Source organism: Notamacropus eugenii, chromosome 1 (genome assembly GCF_028372415.1).
Source record: "Notamacropus eugenii isolate mMacEug1 chromosome 1, mMacEug1.pri_v2, whole genome shotgun sequence".
In the NCBI taxonomy this organism is placed as follows: domain Eukaryota; kingdom Metazoa; phylum Chordata; class Mammalia; order Diprotodontia; family Macropodidae; genus Notamacropus; species Notamacropus eugenii.
In genome coordinates, this window is record NC_092872.1 from 428396374 (window position 1) to 428416497 (window position 20124).

The 20124-nt window shown below is 36.9% G+C and overlaps 1 protein-coding gene across 7 annotated transcripts in view; it reads left to right on the top strand.

Annotated features, from left to right (window-relative positions):
• CTNNBL1 (catenin beta like 1) overlaps nt 1-20124 on the top strand; it is a 229841-nt gene that overhangs the window by 110899 nt on the left and 98818 nt on the right. For all 7 annotated transcript variants that reach the window (XM_072631545.1, XM_072631544.1, XM_072631550.1 and 4 more), the window contains 3 exons: nt 14899-14971; nt 15213-15271; nt 16342-16490. In XM_072631545.1, coding sequence (XP_072487646.1) covers nt 14899-14971; nt 15213-15271; nt 16342-16490 — 281 coding nt within the window. The remainder of the gene's footprint in view (nt 1-14898; nt 14972-15212; nt 15272-16341; nt 16491-20124) is intronic.

The window sequence follows — 20124 nt, forward strand, 5'->3', positions numbered from 1 at the left end:
CAGTGAAGCTCAGCCAGAGAACTGAGAGGATAAATTAGTAATAATCAGTAGAAGAAAAGCACTAGAAGATAGTTCTGTAGAGGGTGGAATTTTAGTGGAGATCTGATGGAAATCAGGGAAGCCAAGAGGGAGCAGGCATTCTAGGCATGGAGGCTAGCCAGTGACAGTGGTAATAAGTCAGGAGATATAACATCTTTGAGTAACATTAAGGACATCAGTCTCACTGAATCCCAGAGTATGTGGTCAGGGAGGAAGGGGAGAATAATGCGTAGGAAGACTGAAAAGGGGTATATGGAAGAGGTTGGGCAGATTATAAAGGATTTTGAAAGACACAAGATTTTTATATTGTGATTGAGTCAATAGATTTCATTGAGTAGGGAAGGGACGTTTTCAGACCTGTGCTTTGGCAAGCAGTTGGTTATGGAATATAGAGGGTGAGGAGACAGAAGAGAATAAGGAGATATTGGTAGAAAGCATATGAGTAATGTGAGATGAGAAACAAGGAAGAAGAGGGAGCACTCTGAATGGCCTCAGTTTTTTCAGTGAAATATGAGACAAGGTTCTCAGCTGAGAGATTGTAGGAGGATGAACTGTGAGAAGTTTGAGGAAAGATGAAGAGGTTTAGAGAAGTCATTGTGTTAAGTGGTATAGTGAATCAATTAGGAATTGCCTTGCAGCAGTGAGGGCCCATTTAAGGTTTGTAGTTGACCCATTTAGTACTGTTTTTTTATGTCATTTCATTGCATGGACCTAGGGAGAAGATTTTAAGGAAAATGCAGGAAAAAAAATTAGCAGAAGGCGGCAAAGGTGTTAGTAATGAATTACCCAGTCAGGGACAGGAAAATCCCTAATAGTGGAGCATTATTCTCTCCATAACCTGCAAGAATTGGTATTTCTAAGAATGAGACACAATAGAATAAAATTAGCTGGGGACAAGCTCTATAAAGCTATAATATAAAAACTATTTAGAATAAGACACCCAAAATATCTTTTTTAGAAAGTTTTCATTCCATTAGAAACAGAAACTAAAGAGATGCTAAATAAATATAAGCACTAGGAATCCAAAGAAAAACCCCAGAATAGAGAGAAATAATAAAATGAATGAGGGGAAGAAATACTTTTTAAATAAATGTGCAGAAAATAAAATTTTAAAAAAATTAATCAATAAAACAGGTTGAAGGGGAGAGGACAATTTGCTTGAATACTTATCCTGAGGGGGAAAAAAGGTGGAAGAATTGAATAACTAGGTATAAAAAGATAGAGAAAAGGGATTAATAAATTAAGCAAAATTTCAAAACTCAACAGATGGATAACAAAGAAGTGTTATGAAGATGAAAAGAGAGCCAATGGGAATAGAGTTGCCTTAAAGTAGATTAAGTCCAACTAACTTAAGAGCCATATTACTATCTTTACAGAGGAAGAGAGGAGAAAAATTAGAGACAAGGGGAGAAAATATAGAGCTAAACTCTCTTAACTTTAAATGTGAATGGTTTAGGCAATCAAATAAAATGAAAGAATGATAGATTGGATAAGAAAAAAATCCTATAGGCTGTTGCTTACAAGAAATACATTTTTAAAAAGAAAGCATAAATAGAATAAGAATAGAGAATTAGAAAAAAATTACTTTGTATCAAGTGAATCTAAAATAGGGAGAGTTGCAATCATATCAGACAAAACAAAAATAAACATTTACAGTACAATAAAGGATAAACAACAAATCTACAATTTGCTTAAAGAACCCAAAGAAAAAAATTTCACAGAGGAAAAATGAACACAGGAAGACGTTAATAGTAATGTGACTGAGGCAGGAAATCAGTTTTTCTCTCACTCAGTTTTGGATAAATATAAATAAGAAGATAAACAATAGGGAAACTATAGAACTGAACAAATTGCTAGAGACGCTATAACTAAGAGACTTAAGACGTGTTCTGGATATTATGTGTAGTTGGAATTTTACAAAAACTGCCATTTATTAGGATATGGAGATGTTGTAAACAAATGGAAAAAGGCAGAAATAGTAAAATTTGGCCTTTACAGACTCTAATGCAATAAAAATAATACACAGGTTAGGGAGCACAAACAAAATACACAGACCCAAATGGATACTTAACAGTATTTCCTAAATAGTGAGTGGGGTCAAAGAGCAAATTATAGAAATAATTACGTGAAAGAAAACACAATGGATAGAGTACTGGGCCTGGAGTCAGGAAGACCTGAGTTCAGATATCATCTTAGACACTTAGTGCCTTTGTGTCCCTGGGCAGGTCACTTGATCTCTCTATGCCTCAGTTTGCTCATCTGTGAAACAGGAATTAATAATTATCACCTACCTCCTAGGTTTGTTGTGGAGATCAAATAAGATAATTGTAAAGCACTTGGCAACGTGCCTGGCACATAGTAATAAGTCCTTTATAAATATTAGGTATTATTAGCTGTTATTATGAAACAACATACCAGAAGTTCTAGGCTGCAGCTGAAACAGTCTTCAAGGGAAAAATCATATCCCTATAAACATACATTAACAAAATAGAAAAAGAGAAATTAAATGAACTGAATGTGTATAAAAAATTCGAAAGCCAACAAACAAACCTTTAAAAAGCACAAAATAGGAGATGTTAAAAATTGGAGCAGAAATAGATAAGTGGAACCCTACCTAAAAAAAAAAGCCATCCAACATAGAAATGATAAATAAAACTAAAATCTGGTTCTTAGAAATGACTAATAAAATTTATAAACCTTCAGTCAATGTGGCTAAAAAGAGAGCAGGAAATCAACAAAATAGTAAATAAACAAGATGAAATTGCAACCAAAAAACAACAAAGAAGAATTAGCAGAACCTATTATGCATGGTTATGTGCTAACAAAATTGAGAACACAAAAGAAATAGAGAAATACCTTCAAAAATACAAAATACCCAAACTAATAGAAGACCAATTAGATATCTTAACCCAATTTCAAAAAAGAAAATAGGAATAGCTGTAAAGAAACTACAAAAGAACAAAACTCTTGGTCCTAATAAAATCATAGGAGATTTCTGTTAAACTTCTAAAGAACAGTTAGTACCCCTGGTACATAAATTGAGAAAATACCCTGCCAGAATCCTTTTATGCAAGAAATATGGTTCTGATACCTAAACCAGACAAGGATAAAGCACAGAAGGAGAAGTATGTTAAAATGTTTGAAATAAAATTCTGTCAGACGGGCTACAGCAGTTTATCCAAGAAATCATTCATTGTGACTGTGTTGGACTTATACTGGGTAGGCACAAATATTTCAACATCAGGAAAGCAATCAACATAATTATATTAAAAATGAAAGTATCCAAAACCACATGACTATCTTAACAGGTATGGGAAAAGTGTCTTTGATGAAGTATAACACCCATTCATGCCAAAAAGAAAGAAATGAGTGAATGAACCCTAAAATGTATAGCTGTAGAGTTCATTTTTAAAATTTCATGAAATCAGTCAATCAGTAAATATTTATTAAGTGCCTATTATGTGCCACACATTGTGCTAAACACTAGAGGTACAAAAACAGGCAAAAGACAGTTTCTGTCATCAGAGCACAGTCTAATTAGGGAATCAGCATACAAACAAATATGTACAAAGCAAGCTATCTACAGGATAAACAGGAATTAGTTAACAGAAGGAAAGCATTGGAATTAAGATGGATTGGGAATGGCTTCCTGTAGAAGGTGGAATTTTAGTTGCCACTTGAGGGAAGCCAGGGAGGCAATTGGTCAGAACAGAGGAGGAAGCACATTCCAGGCATGGAAACAGTCAGAATGTCTGAAGCTGAGAACTAAAGTGTTGTGTTCCTGCAACAGCCAGGAGACCAGTGTCACAGGATCAAAGAGTACATGTTGGGGAGTAAGGTGTAAGAAGGCTGGAAAGGTAGAAGGGGCTAGGCTATAAAGGACTTTGAATGCCAAAGAGAGCCTTTTGTATTTGCTCCTGGAGGCAATAGGAAAGCACTGGAGTTTTATTCAGTGGGGGTGAAGGAGTAGGGGTATATGTATATGATCAGATCTGCATTTTAGGTAAATTACTTTAGTAGCTCAATGGAGGATAGATTCATATGGGGAAAAGATATTGAAGCAGGCAGGCCCACCTGCAGGGTATTGCAGTAATCCAGGTGTGAGGTGATAAGGGCATGTATCAGAAGAGAGAAAGAGATGTATTCAAGAGATGTTGTAGAGGTGAAATCAGTAGGCCATGGCAGTAACTTAGATGGGTGTGGAGGGGGATGCTGTGTATGTGAGACATAGTGAGGAATCCAGGATGACTCCTAGATTGTGAGCCTGAGAGACTCAGGGGATGATTATTGCCCTCTAATAGGGAAGGGTTGATGGCAGCTGAGCATCAAAAGTGGTTAGAGTGCCAGGTCTGGAGTTAGGAAGACTCCTCTTCTTGAGTTCAATCTGGCCTCAGACACTTACTAGCAGTGTGATCCTGAGCAAGTCACTTAACCCTGTTTTGCCTCAGTTTGCTCATCTGTACGATGAGCTGGAGAAGGAAATGGCAAACCGCTCCAATATCTTTGGCAAGAAAACCCAAAGTGGGGTCACAAAGAGTCGGACATAACTGAAATGACTGAACAACTGCAACAGGAGAGGTAGTAGGGTTTATATGGAAAGATAATGAGTTCTATTTTGGATATATTGAGTTTAAGATGTCTATTGGACATCCAGTTTGAGATGTCAAAAAGGCAGTTAGAGATGCAAGATTGGAGGTCAGTAGGGAGATTGTGTCAGGAAAAGTAGCTTTGAGAATCAGCAGCATAGAAATGATAATTCAGTCCATGAGAGCTAATGGGATCACCGAGGAAAGTAATATAAAATGAGAAATGAAGAGGGCCCAGGCAGAAACTGAAGGAACACCTATGGTTAGAGGGCATGATTTGGAGGAGGATCAAGGAAAAGAGACAGGAGTGTTCAGATAGGAGGAGAACCAAGAGAGGGGTTGGTATTCTGAAAACTTAGAAGAGAGTATTAAGGAGGAGCGATAGTGTCAAAGGCTGCAGAGAGATTAAGGAGAATGAGGATTGAGAAAAGGTCATTCATTTGGCAAGTAAGAGAGATCAATACTAACTTTTGAGAGAGCAGTTTTAGTGGAATGATAAGGTCGGAAGCCAAATTATGTAGGAGATGAAGAGAGTGAGAAGAAAGTGGAGGCTCTTATTGTAGATGATCTTTTCAAGGAATTAGCTACAAAGGGCAGAAGAAATATAGGACAGTAATTGGCAGGGATGGAAAGATTAAGTGATGTTTTTTTTTTCAGGATGGAAGAGACATGGGCATATTTCTAGGCAGCAGGAAAAGAGCCATGTGAGAGGGAGAGATTGAAAATAAATGAAAGGAAGGAGATGAAAGATGGGGATAGTGCATTGGAGAAGATGGAATGGGATCACTTGAATAAGTAGAGAAGTTAGCCTTGGTAAGGAGTAAAGTCACTTCATCATATGAGACAGGGGTGAAAGAGAAAATAATGAAAAGAAGGTACCTGAGTGATAGGAGGTAAGAAAGAGGGAAAAAAGGGAGTTTCTAGTGAATGGTCTCAGTTTCTTTCCGTAAAATAGGAGGCAAAGTTCTCAGCTGAGAGAGTGTGGGTAGGGAGGGTAAGCCTTTAGAGGTTTGAGGAAAGATGAAAAGTTTTAGAAGAGCCCCAGGGGAGAGTGCGATAATGAGTTGATAAGGGAGGGCATTTTTTGTAGGATTGCCTAGCAGCAGTGAGGATCTATTGAAATCATGTAACATAAATTTGTAGTGAACCCAGTCAGAATAACTATGATTTTCTCTACCTTCATTCAGCAGCACATATGTAGGCAGGAAGGCAGCAAATGATGGAAATAATCCAAGGCTGAGGTTTGACTGGGCATAATTGGTAATATGATGGAAGAGGTAGGAATTTAATAGAGGAGGACAATTGTATGCAATGTAGATACATTAGAACCTTTTTCAAAACTGGATTAAAGTAAGAATTCCCATTCTTTCCACTATTATTTCGTATAGTTCTGGAAATGCTGTCACTAGAAGTGAGAGAAGGAAAAGAAATAAAGATAGAAAAAGAAGAGATAAAACTTTTTTTTTTTTTTTACTGATATGATGGTTTACTTAGAAAATCTTAGCTAATCAGCAAAGATGCTAATTGAGAAAATAGTTTCAGCAAAGTTTCAGTTATAAAATAAATCCTCAAAAATGAACAGCATGTCTGTATTATAATAACAAAAATCAAGAGGCTATAATAAAAAGGGAAATCCCATTCTAGATAACTGTAAAATGCACAAAATATCTAGGGATGAAAATATCTGGGATTCAGTTACAAAGTGCTCTTTAAAGAAATAAAGAACAATTTAAATAGATGAGAGAATATTCAGTGTTCATGACTGGGCCATGCCAATATAATAAAAATGACAATACTGTCAAAGTTAATTTATATTTTAATGCTATAACAATTAGTTTATCAAAAGGATACTTTGAAGAACTTGGTAGAATAATATAAAAATTCACTTGGAAAAATAAAAATTCTAAATCTAGGGAGATAATGAAAGAGGTCAGGACAAAGCGGGCAAGCACTTTGAGATCTCAAACTGTATTATAAAGCAGAAGTCATCAAAACCATCTGATATTAGTTTAAAAAATAGAGAGATAGATTTGTGGAACAGACTAGATAAGGGAAAATCAGAAGCAGTGAAACTCAGCTACATAATATTTGATAAATCAGAAAGCATAAATTACTTAGGGAAAACTCCGTTTGCTAAAAACTACTGGGAAAATTGGAATGGCTGAACAAGTTGGGATATATGATTATGATGGAATACTATTGTGCTGTAAGAAATGCTGAGCTAAATGATCTTCGAAAAACACTGAAAGACTTGCATGAAATAATGAAGAGTAAAATGAGAACCAAGAGAACATTGTATGCAATAAAAGCAATATTTTAAGAATGACTTAGAAGAAAATGGAACAGCAGTCTGGCAGAAATTAGACTTAGACCTTTCACTTATTTCACAGTATTTTCTAAATGGATAAGTGACTTTAATATTAACACTAGAAGAATCAGTCACATCAATTGATGCAAAAGTTTTATTCAGATTTTGCCTGTAAATAAACATTTTCAGCGTATCTATTTTTTTTAACTTAAGAATAAAACAATTCACTAGGTCAATTTTATACAGATTTGACCATCAAGGTATTCTTTAGTTCTGGGCTATATTTAGAGATTATATATTAAAAATATATTAAAAATAATTAGTATCAAATCATATTATCTCTCCAAACTTTGGCTAAGAAATGTATTCTTAACCAAACAAGGGACAGCCGCAGTTAACGAAGATAAGAGTAGATAACTTTGATTACATGAAACCTGAAAAAGCTTTCGTAGGAACAAAATTAATGTACCTAGGATAAAAAGGGGAATGATGAATAGGGGAAAAAATCTTTGTATCTAAGTGCTCTGATAAGAGTTTATTATCCAAGATATATAAACAATTAACAATTATATACATAGTATTGCAGACTTCTTAGTGTGACTTTAAACATTAATAGTTTATATATAGTAAGTTGGCAAGCATTTATTAAGCTCTTACTCTGTGCCAGACACTTTAGTAAGCCCAGGAAATATAAATAAAAGCAAGAAGAAAGTCAGTCACTGCTCTCAATAAACTTACATTTTTAATGTAAGCACATAAAAGGAAGCTGAAAAGGAGGCAGGGAGGGAGAAGGTTTCTGGCTAGGGAGGCATGGTGGATAATCTAGAGGAATGCAGTCTGGTAAGAAGTGAAGAGATGGCTGGCCTGGGTTCCCTCCTTAAATGGAGATTTTTGGAGGAGCCTTCCAAGCAGAGGGAGATGCCACAGGGTAAGAGAGGGTACTTCCAAGGAATGAGAATGAGGGCTGAAGTGATCTTTCAGGAGGAAGAAGTTTCTGGGTCATGTAATCTGGTGGGAAATGAAATATCTATCCCTCTCTCTATCCATTCAAAAGCCATTTCCTAATAGAGAAACCATTCCCCAAAGATACCAACAAATATTTCTCAAACGAATGCAAACTAATAACAACCATATGAAAGACATCACTGGCTGTAAGAGAAAAAAAGTAAATCAAAACGTTGCACCTCACAAACTGCAATTTGGCTAAGATAACAAAAGATAAGAGGTCAATGTTGGAGGGATTGTGGGAAGATAAGCACACTAGTGTATTGTTGTTGAAACTGTGAATCAGTACAACCATTTTGGAAAGCAATTTGGAATTTGACAAATAAAGTGACTTAAATGTCCATATTCTTTGGCTCAGAGATTCTCTTACCAAGCACATTCCCCAAAGGACGGCACTGATAGGAAGTCTTGCATCTTCAAGTGTCTGCTAGACCTCTCTACCAGAATTTTTCCTAGCACATCAAACAGTACTTGTGCAAAACTGAATCAATGATCTTCCCCACAAACTCTGTTTTGCTCTGTTTCCCTATTTCTTTTGATGCACTACCATCCTCAGAATAACTGAGAGTCTTTTATTCATCTTCCATATATAATCACTTGCTAAGTCTTTTGGATTCTACCACACGTCTCATCCATCTCTTCTTAATCATGATCACCTTTTTTAAGACTAGCTTTGTCTTTCCTCAGGACTAGCCTCTTACCTAACTGGTTTTCCTGCCGTCAGTTCTATTAGAGAAGTGACAGAATGATTTTCCCAAGGCTTATTGACCATGTCACTCTCTTGCTCAAAAATCATCAGTGTCTCCTTGTTGTATATAAAGTGAATCCAGACTCCATAGTTTGACACCCAAGTCGCTTTACAATCTTGTTCTGGCCTATCTTATAGTTTTATTTCACATTATTCTCCTTCACATGTGCTCTGTTTTTTTATTATTATTTATTTTTTGTATTTCTTTAAAAAAATTATTTATTTGTAGTTTTCAACATTCACTTTTATAAGATTTTGAGTTCTAAATCTTCCTCCCCTCTCCCCTCCCCAAGATAGCTTGCAATCTGATTTAGGGTACATACATGTACTCTGTGTTTAAGCCAAAATAAACCTCAAACTGTTTCTGTAACTTTTCATATCCTTTCTGCACATTTGTGCCAAAGGGACTGGAATATACTCCTTCCTCATATGCCTTTTCAGAATTATTTCCTTTATTTAAGGCTCAGCTTAAGGTACCACCTCTTTGGATAACCTTCCCTCATTCTACTTCCCACCTTGTCCTTGCCCCTCCTCATGAAAGGGTTCTCTCTCTCAGGATTCCCTAGAACACTTGGCTTATCGTGTATCTGCTGAAGAGGTAGAGATTTGCCCAGAGTCATGCACAGTTTTGAACTTGTCTCTCCAAGTTAATCCTCATTCCACAATATCAAACTGCCTGTTACTTAAGTAGATAGCCCTTTCTTTGAAGAAGTTTATGGTATAGCTGGGGAAATTAAATGTGTACACATAATTTTAATATGGGTAGAATATAGTTAAGAGCTACAGAGTATTAAAGAGTTTATAGGAGGGTGAAATAATTTCTGGCTTGAGGAATAAGGAAAGGCTTCTTGATGGATGTAGAATTTGTGTTGGGCCCAAAAATATGAGTGATATTTCAATGGATCAGTGTGCTGGGGAGAGTATTGCACAAATAGCAAACAAATAATGATCCAGAAGTTAAGAGGGTAAGAATTCATGACATGGTATGTGTTCAGGAAATTGTGAGTAGTTCAGTTTTTATGTTTCAGCTTTTTTTTTAGGAATCAGGTTCTCTTGAAGGCATATCTCAAATCAAATTTAGCTTTTTGACAATTTCCTGGAGTAGTTACATGCACCAGGGATATACCTTGTAGTCAGTCCACGTCAGCCTTCAGTTTTATAGATCTCTTAAGTTAAACTGGGTCGCTCCTGGTCAGCCTACTGAAAACACAGCGGGGCACTTGATATAGAAGGTATACTAAGAATACTAAAGAGGGACAGGATGTGGGGGTGTTTTTTGGTGGGGTAGGTGCAAGAATGGAACATTTCTCCTTATTATAAAATCAGCTATTGAACCTTATGTTTAAAACAGCATTAAGCTTATAGAGTTCTGGATCTGGAGTTGGGAATCCTGAGTTCGTCTGGTCTTAAGACACTTCCTAGCTGTCTGACTCTTGGCAAGTCACTTAACCCTATTTGCCTCAGTTTTCTCTGTAAAATGAGTTGGAGAAGGAAAACCATTATTTTTGCCAAGGAAACCCAAATGGGATCATGAAGAGTTGGACATGAATGAAAAATAATTGAATAGACTTACAGAACTAGCCTTCAGGTGATAACTTCCCTTACCATCTTCAGTTATAGAAATTAGTTTTCCTTCTGAAAACTAGAAAGGGAAAGATTACTTCATATTCGCTGCCATGTCTCATCCCAGAAATGGCCCCATTTAAAGGACGTGGGTAACAGAAATGATAGAACACTGAGGAAGCTTACTCAGCTCTTCGCTTTATCAAGGGTTTGTTGTTGTTTTTGTAATAGTGAACTGTTTAGTTCTTGGTAGGATGGTAACAGTATAGATTGAAGTAATTTCAAAATAGATGAATCTTTGCAGTAGACATGTCCTTATTTAAACTCTTTGGGTGAACATATATGCTTCAGCAAAGATTTGTGGGTAGCAATTTGGCTTTTAAAATATTAACACATTTTTGCATATTTTATGCTGTTTCTTTTTAAGGAAGAAGATTATAGCTTAGGAGGTGATAGGTTTATATTTTCAAGTGAAATTCTGAGCATTAAAATATTTTTTTCTCAAAAGTAATCATTTTGTCCTTTATAAGTATTTTTAGTGAAACTCGGCAAACTAATTAAAATGCTTTTCTTTCAGCATAGCTAACTTGTTAATTAATTTGTAGTCTAGTTTTATGGTCTAGTAACTCTCATACTTGACCTGAGGTTGAGCCTTAGACTTTGTTGGCCATTTTTACTCCCTTTTCTGATCACCTGCATCTTCACAGAGCCTGCCTTGCCTTCTCCCAGACTCCCTCCACAGCCATGTGCTGGTTGGTGGGCATGGTGTTGGATTACTGCTTGCTCCTCTTTGCCACTTCTAGACTCTCCCTTTACCACCATCGTTCAGTTTCTTTTCCTCTTGAGATTCATTCATTTCCTATTTATCACCCAGTCAGGATTCTGGTAACTGTTGTCCATAGACCTTCAGGATGTTTTCCTACCTTCTGCTGAAAGTTCAGTGCTTGGCCCATAGTGTTTCTCTCCTGTGCTAATACAAGGGATCTTCAACATATATATTGATTCTCCCTCATATATCTAACTTCCCAGTTTCTTAGCTCACTCATTTCCTATGACCTACTCTTCTACCCTACCACATTTATGCACAGAAATGGTCATACTCTTGATTACCTACAGTGTTCTACAATCATGTTCATGATCTCTGAAATCTTTTTATCTGATAATGATCTATTTTTATTTCACCTCTCCCTCTGCCCTTCACCTTCAAATCCTGTTCTTCCTCCTCACTACAACCTTCAATCTCTCCACCCCTCAATGCTTTCTCAGACCATCAATTCTGCACTGGCTACATTCTCTTCTCTTCTGTATCTTGGCACCTTAGCCAGTTCAGTCTTTCAGATATCTTGCCTTTCCAGCCCCCTGCCTTTGCTTCTTCTCATTTGCTATTGAATGAAGCTGGAGAAAAATCACAGAATTGTGCTGGCTGGATCTACTTCTAAATTAAATTACATAATCTCAACTGGGCCCTCACTTTAGCAAGGCAATCTTTTTACAGCTTTTATACCTCCCTATTTAATTTGCTATTCTTCCTACGTTAGTGACTTTTCCAGAACTTTTTAATCCTTCCTTAAATCTCCCGTGTCTCCTTCACCCCATTTTACGTGAAGAGGTGGCTCTTCTCCTTGCTAGAGCAAACTCTTCTACCTATACACGTAATCCCATCTTCTCCAACAGATTGCTTCCTTTGTCATCTACACAGTCTCACTTATCTTCAGTTGCTCATGGTCTACAGGCTACTTCCCTACTATCTACCATGTTGTCTCCCCCATCTTCAAAAAAACCCTCATCCATCTATCTCTGTTAGCTGTAATCCTATACCTCTTCTCCCTTTTGTGGCTGCACTCCTTGAGAAAGGTGTCTACTATAGGTGTTTTCCTTCCATTCACTCTCTTCTTTACTATTTGCTGTCTGGCTTCCAAACTAATAATTTAAACAAAATTGCTCTCTCGAATGTTCTTCAATTGCTAAGGCTTTTCCCAGTCCTTTTCCTTTTTGACCTCTGCAGCATTTGCTGTTGTTGATCTCCCTCTGCTCCCTAGGTCATATTTTCACTCTTGGTTCTCCTCTACTCTTTCTCTTTTACTGGATCTATGTTGTAGTCATGCTCACAACTGTGGATATCTCTCAGTGCTCTGCTTTGAGTCCTTTATACTGTTTCATTTAGTGATCTCATTAGCTCCTATGGTTTCAGTTCTCACCACTATGCAGATTATTCTTAGGTCTACTTGCTCTGCCTTATAACTGCCTTTTAGATATCTCAAACGATGTTTTATAGATTACTTAAAATCAACATGTCTAAAACAGGACTCATCTTTTCCTCTCAATACCTCCCTTCTTTTTAACTTCTACTTACTGTAGAAGGTACCATTATCTTCCCAGTTACTAATCCAGGCTTTTTAAGTTCTTTTAGACTCAGTTCCAACCTATCATTCAACCCTTGCCTTTCTCTCAACATTCAAGCTATGTTGGTCTTCTCTTTGTTCTTCACATTTGGCATTCCATCTCTCATCTCCCATATCTTTGCAATACCTATCCTTCATATCTGAAATACATTCCTTCCCCACCTCCACTTCATAGTTACCTTCAAGACACCCCTCAAATACCTCTTAACCAATGCTTTTCCTGATACTTCCTCAACCCCAACTGCTATTGTCCTCTGTTACTACCTTGTATTTATTTTGTATTTTTTATTAAAAGAAGTTTATTTTTTTATTGACAGAAGTTTTTCCATCCTACCTCCCCACCCCATTAAAAAATAGATAAATTTCTTTCTTGGCCCTCTATAAAAAAATATGTCTCATTCTTCACCCTGAGTCTGCCATCTCTGTGTCAGGAGACGAATAGCATATTTCATCATCAGTCCTCTGAAATTATGGGTAGTCATTGTATTAATTATAGTTCACACAGCTTTCAAAGTTATGTGTTCTGTGTTGCTGTTTTGTAAATTATTTTCCTTGTTCTGCCTACTTTCATTGGTTTATAAAAATTTTTCATTTTTATAATGAATATATTTTAATATTTATAATACAATAGAGTATAAATTGTTTTGCTTGTTTTCCTTGATTCATTCCATATTGGTTCTTGCAAATCTTTCCATGTCACTTTGAAATCGCCTGTTTCTACATTTCTTTTTTTAATTTTCTTTTTAAAAAATTTTATTTATTTATTTTTAGTTTGCAATATTGGGTTCCACAAGCTTTTGAGTTTTAAATTTTCTCCCCTCCCCAAGATGGCATGCGTTCTGATATAGGCTCTACATATACGTTCATATTAAACAAATTTTCACATTAGTCATGTTATAAAGAAGAATTCTAACCAATGGAATGAACCACTAGAAAGAAGAAACAAAATAAACAAAAAAAAAGAGAGAGCAAATTGTATGCTTTGATCTTCATTCTTTCTCTGGATGTGGATAGCATTTCCCATCACGAGTCTTTAAGGAGTTGTCTTAGAACCTTTTATTGTTAGAAGAATCAAGTCTATCAAAGTTAGTCATCACACAATGTTGTTTCCTCATTTCTTATAGCAAAATAGTGTTCCATCACATTCATGTACCATAATTTGTTCAGCCATTTTTATTCTGTGTATGTTCATTTTTATTCTATGTATGTTCATATATGTATATAAATATGTACATGTTTTCTATTCCAATAGAATGTAAACTCCTTAAGTGGAGGGATGATTTCATTTTTTTGTCTTTGTATCCTTGGGACCTAGCATAGTGCCTGCCACATAGTGATTAATAAATTCTTATTGATTGTTCGGCTAATCAAATTATTGTTTTGGTTCACTATTTCCCTAGTCCCTTCTGATCTGTGAGAATGTATACTTTTCCAGTTGTCCTAGAGGAGTGGTGTTAAATTATATGATAAGGGCCAAAAAGATCTAATTCTTATAAGCCCAGTTCAGCGAATGAATAAAAAAAAAATTTTAATTGCTTACAATATAGAATGTACATGACATGCTAATACAGGCATTCCTCCACTACAGTGCTATTCCAATTTATTGTCATTTAGGAGTGACCCTGTGTTGCTGAGGGTAAACGAAAGAGCTTCAGTGGGCCTAGTGGGCTGTGTGTCTCTTGTCCAAGAAGTCTAGCTTAGCTCAGTGCAGAGAAAGTCATCCCAAGAAGGCTGGCTGTCAGGTGATTTTGGGGTTTTTTTGGCGTTTGTAGTTCATTGAGATCACTTGCTAAAGTATGGAGGAAAGAGCACCTGTACTAATGAAAGTAGTGAGCTTTTTTTTAAGCTCTAAAGTTATATGGACGTTAGTAATCTTAAAAAGCTCCAGGCTGCACAGAACAACGTGCTATGGCACATGTGTGCCATGGCCTCACTGCCTTTTAGTGGCTGATGTTATCTTCATGCTGGCCTGTTAGGTGCCATTCTCTTTCCCCCTATCTCTAACTCCTACCCCATGACCACCAAAACCCTATTCTGCAATATTAGTCTCTTCATCATTCTTGGATTTATCATCTAGCATTGGATGCATAGTGAAAGGTAGTAAATACAGTGGTGGCCGTTTCTTCAGCCCTTTAAATTCTCTTCCTCTTCTTATTCCAAGCATTGATTTTGGCAGTTATGTAGAAACTCATTCTCTTGCCTTGATATCCCAGTTATGATTTTCTCATTTCCCATATTTCCCAACAGGCAAAAATGCCTTTTGATGCCAACAAGCTCTACTGCAGTGAGGTGCTTGCCATTCTGCTCCAGGATAATGATGGTAAGGTATCCCACCCCCCACCATATTGATATTCTGTTAGGTTAGGAGCAAGACTTGTTTCAGATCATGACTATGTTCACCTGTCTTTGGTGTCCCCTTTGCTTTTTCTCTTGCTCTCTCTGCAGCTTTGTACCCTGTCAGGCTGTATTGATTTTGTTTGCTGATGTATCAGTGTTAGATGGCTGTAAAATCTGACACTTAGCTTCATTTTTTTTCTCCCATTATTTTTTTTTCTTTTTAGACAACAGGGAATTGCTTGGGGAACTGGATGGAATCGATGTGCTTCTTCAGCAGTTATCTGTGAGTAATTCTCATGCTTCCTGCCTGCCATTAAGATACACAGCCTAGTTTAAATGGGAGGTGGGGCCGGAAATAGTGGCAGGAGATTTATGACATGTGATATAAGCAGATTTGGAGAAGTGTTGGCGGGCAGAGGTTGTTTGCTGCAGTCCTGTTGCATACACATGGTTTGCCTGTACCTCTGAGCCATTTGTTCTCTAAGCTTCCCTGTATTTCGTTTTGATTATTATATGGTAGGTTTGCTTATGCACAAAATAAGAGATGTGTCTCAGCTCCCAGAAGATCTGGCTAAGATACCACGTTGTCTTTATTTACTGTGGATCTGATTTTCATATTCTTTCTCACCAAGATAAATTGTATTCATGCAAGGTACTTAAAAGTTCTTTTCTGGTGAGAGAGGAACAGATTTTAAACTTCTGGAAATGGACTGGATTGGGCTGTAGGGAAAGAATGGTATTGGGAGAATGGTATGATAAGTTGGTAATTGCCATCTGTAAATGGTTAGGCAAGAAAAAGAAAGACAGTTGAAACATTGGTCCTCTGACAGCCTCAGAACTAGTAGTCCCCAAATACTGGCAAGATATCTCTGGCAAGTCTCATCTGAGCTACTCTGAAAACAGAACTGAAAAAGATCTTTTGGATGAAACATTGTGGTTATTGGGGAGTTGCTGGGTTTCCCTGGGGAATTTGCATACAGCTCCATTTTTGGTGCTGGCAACATAAGTGACTTAGCTTCATTCTGAATAGAGAACTGCTAAATATCCATAAATTTCACAGTTTTGGAAGGTGCTTAGTCACATTCCTTTCAGATTAGATTTATCTGTAGTAGATCATATGGATGTTCATATATTATTGAATAGTTTTTCCCCTGGTTATTTCTAACCAGTAGACAAAACAAAATAAGGATCAGTTTCTCTAAAATGGAAATTAATTAATAGCAGGTGGTAGATTCAGATGATCAAGCTGTGGAATCATGTATGTAAGACTAACTTAAAGAAGTTTTTGTGGTTATTTACTGAAAGAAATTTTCTTTATGAGCATGAAGTGTCTGCTGCTGTTTGGAATTGCAGGTATTTAAACGGCACAATCCTGGTACAGCAGAAGAGCAGGAAATGATGGAGAACTTGTTTGATTCACTATGTTCCTGTTTAATGCTTAGTTCCAATCGTGAGCGTTTCTTGAAGGGAGAAGGTCTCCAGCTGATGAATCTCATGCTCAGGTTCGTTGGCTTTCATCTTTCCTGACTCCTCCTGTTCTATCAATTGTAAATACCCAAGCACTGTGATTGAGGGCTTTTATCCCATGAACTTCTTGACCTTGTAATATGTTAAAGTATTTCCCCCTTCTTTCCCTTTTCCTCCAACCCCCCAGTGTAGTGGTTGAATTTCTTTTAATAGCTTCTGAGGGGCAAGGTCATTTTGACTATCACCCATCATTAAATCTTATTCTTATTAAACCTTGGTGTTTTGGGGTGTTTTTCTTTTCTTGAATGTGGTAGTGTTTGGAAATTCCAGTGATTGATCTGCTTCTTTAAAATTAGACCACATTTTTCTTATAATGTTCCCACCTATATTTGTAATTTTTGCTACTGATAACATATTATGTCTGGCAGCTATTGTTGTTTGCCCTTTGTTCTCAAAGAGGACCACAACGTTAGGAAGGTGATACCATGACTTGCAGTTGAATTAGATTTGAGTGAGGGAGGTTTGTGCAAAGTCACCAGCCTCATTTTCCCCTCCAGAGGCATCTGGGTCCAGTGACAAGATATAGATCAGGACACTGGAGATTCCCACCCCCCCCCCCCCACCCCCCGCAAAAAAAAAAACCAAACCAGTTAGTTGTTACAGTAGCTAAGAGTGTTGGACCTGGAATCAGGGAGACCTGAATTCAAATCCATCCTCAGACACTTACTGGTTCTGTGATCCTAGGCAAATCGTGTAACTACTTTTCATCCTTTTCGTCATTTATAAAATGGGGATAATAATAACACCTACCTCCCAGGGCTGTTGTGAGGATCAAATGAGATATTATTTGTACAGTACTTTACAAACTTTAAAGCACTATACGAATGCTAGCTGTTGCTAGTACTACCACCATAACTGCTGTTTTTACACCTAACTTTTATATTTTACAAGATTGTATGCGGTCCACATTGATCATCTCCTCCAGGACTACATCTAATCAGGAATCCCCTATACAAAAGTCCTTGACAGTGGTTCTCCTACTTCTGGTTCATCACTTTTATTGTCATGATTCTCATAACTCCAGTGATTCATGGAACCTGTGGATAGGTATTAGAGTTCATTTTTTCCAAACACTTTATTTTCCAGATGAATCAACTGAGGACAAAAGAGGAGAAACTACCTACCCAAAATCAGACAGTAGCCAGAGAGTGCCAAGACTTAAATCCAGGACCCTGTCTAGTGCCTTTCCCAGTGTGCCACTGCACCTTCCAATTGTTGGTAGCAGTAATTGTTAGTTCTTCATATTGAGTCACACAATATGCTTCCCTGTGACTTTAACGTGGAGGTCTTCTTTAAAGGAAACATTGCTAAAATCTTTCTTAAAAGGCATAATTGTCCAAAGTTAAGCTTATTGTAGGAAAAGGCTTTTTTTAAAATGATATTTGGATAAAATGGGTTGCCATTAGGGACATTGGCAACTTTTTAGTAGCTCATGGGCAAGGGTCACATGGGCTGGGAAGGAACAGAGAGGTTGTGATTTATGCTTGTTGGCAGGAGCACCCACCCTGATGAAGTAATAGCAAAAGCAAGTGGATAAAATGGGACTCCAAAGCCTCCAGTGTTTCTCATAATATTCTACTAAAGCCTCTGGATTGTTCATCCCTGTTAGCACTTTAATTGCTTCCATTTTGTTCAAATGACCACACGAAATAAATTAAAAAGATACTTTCTAACCTTAAAACTGCATTCTTTGGGGACCTTTCCATATTGTCTGTAATGTGCTAAGTTGCCACTGTCTTCCAACTGTTGTGTGCAAATATGAAGTGATGCATTCCTGTAGCATATGGCTTCATAATGTGCACCAGTGGGAAGCTGAATAAATAACCACAAGTGGAGATTATTCAAACAGGAATGTTGAGATTCCTTAAAGATAATTATAAAGCAAAGCTCTAAATCAAAAGGATAAAGGAATCTACTTGCCAAAGATCTTTCACCTTTTTAATTTTAAATGCTAAATTTGATGCTATGTTTGTCTTGAAACCCTAATTAGCTGAATTGCCTGACTCAGCATTTCTTTTTCTTCTCTTTTGGTCTTGGTTGTTTTTCTTCTGTAGCATCTGAAATGGAAGATTTAATTGGTAAGGATTAAAAAAAATAACTGTACCATGCCTGACTGGAGAAAGAGCCACTAAATTGTTTTCAGAGAACCTAGAGCTGAATCCAACTGCAAAATTTTAAAGATTAGGAAACTGAGGTCTAGAGAAGTAAAGTGACTTGCTTAGAGTCACTTTGCTAGGAAGTGGCAGATCAAGGAGCTGAATACAAGTTGCCCTTAAATATAGGGCACTTTCCACTATACCCCACGGCTTACCACAATAGTATGTGTTAAAAAGGAAGAGGTGAATTGAAGTGGACCCTGGTATCCAGAAATTGTTTTGCCTCTACATTTGCAAATTTCGGCTTCTTCTATATTGGTAGCAAGTGACTTGAATGTAAGGAACATTACCTTTCCCTTAGTTTGACTTATTACAATAATAACTTATGTAGGATTCAATTGCCTGGCCATTAAATTTTGTCAGTGACATCAGATCTCTGTGCAGTTTGAGCTATTGAGGCAACTAGGTGGGGCAGTTGGGTGCTGGACCTGGAATCAGGAAGACCTGAGTTCAAAGTAGGACTTAGATATTTACTAGCTATATGATCCTGGGAAAGTTACTTAACCTCCGTTTGCTTCAGTTTCAGGAATACCTACTTGTCAGGGTAATTATGAGGATCAAATGAGATAATATTTGTAAAGTGTATAACATAGTACTTGGTACATAATCCTCCCTGCCACCCACTTTCTAATTCCCTCTCTTCCCACCCTTTCCTTTTCTACTCCTCCCCACCCCTCTGCTAATCCTTTTGTTGTTTCCACCTGGGCTACTATTTTGGTGATAATTTTTTTCTTTTTACACCATTAGGAAAACTCTACTATTGTTGACTATTACTAAATGTGAAATCTAGGGCACTGGAGGCCTTCTCTTTGTCATTTTTTCCCTGCGTGGTAAAAACAAAACAAACAACCAATCCATTTTTTTCTGACCCTCAAGGCATGGTTGTCTCAATGAAAGAAAGCCGAATATTTTGTAACTATAATGATCAGTCTCAGCTTCCTAGAACAGATATAGAAATGCATCACCTTCCTTTTTACTGGAGAGGTGGGAAGACCTTGGGTTGCAGTACTGCATATGCTGTCAAATATGATTGTTGTAAGGTTGATTTTTCTGACCTATTTTTCTTTGTTACAAAGGAAGGCTTATCACAGGAGTGGAGTGCGTAGTTGGCACACTTAGAAATGACTGTGTAAAACTAGAAGTCATCAATAAAACTTTTTTATAAGAGAATGAGATCTTGGAAGACTGTATTTTAAAATTGTGAAAGTATTCTGGTTTATCTGTTCTAGTTACTTTTTAAATTTTGGTGCTAAGGCATTTTCAAGAAAGGTACATTTAAAAATAAAACTTTTTTTAAAAAAAGAAAGAAAAAGAGAAATGTCATAGAACATATGATCACATTTAGATCTGGTAAGATCTTTGAGATCATAAAGGCACAGTTCATGCCTTTATGGAACTTAAAATTTAATTGAGGAATAAGATAGCATACATAGGTAACTACGTGCATTAGAGA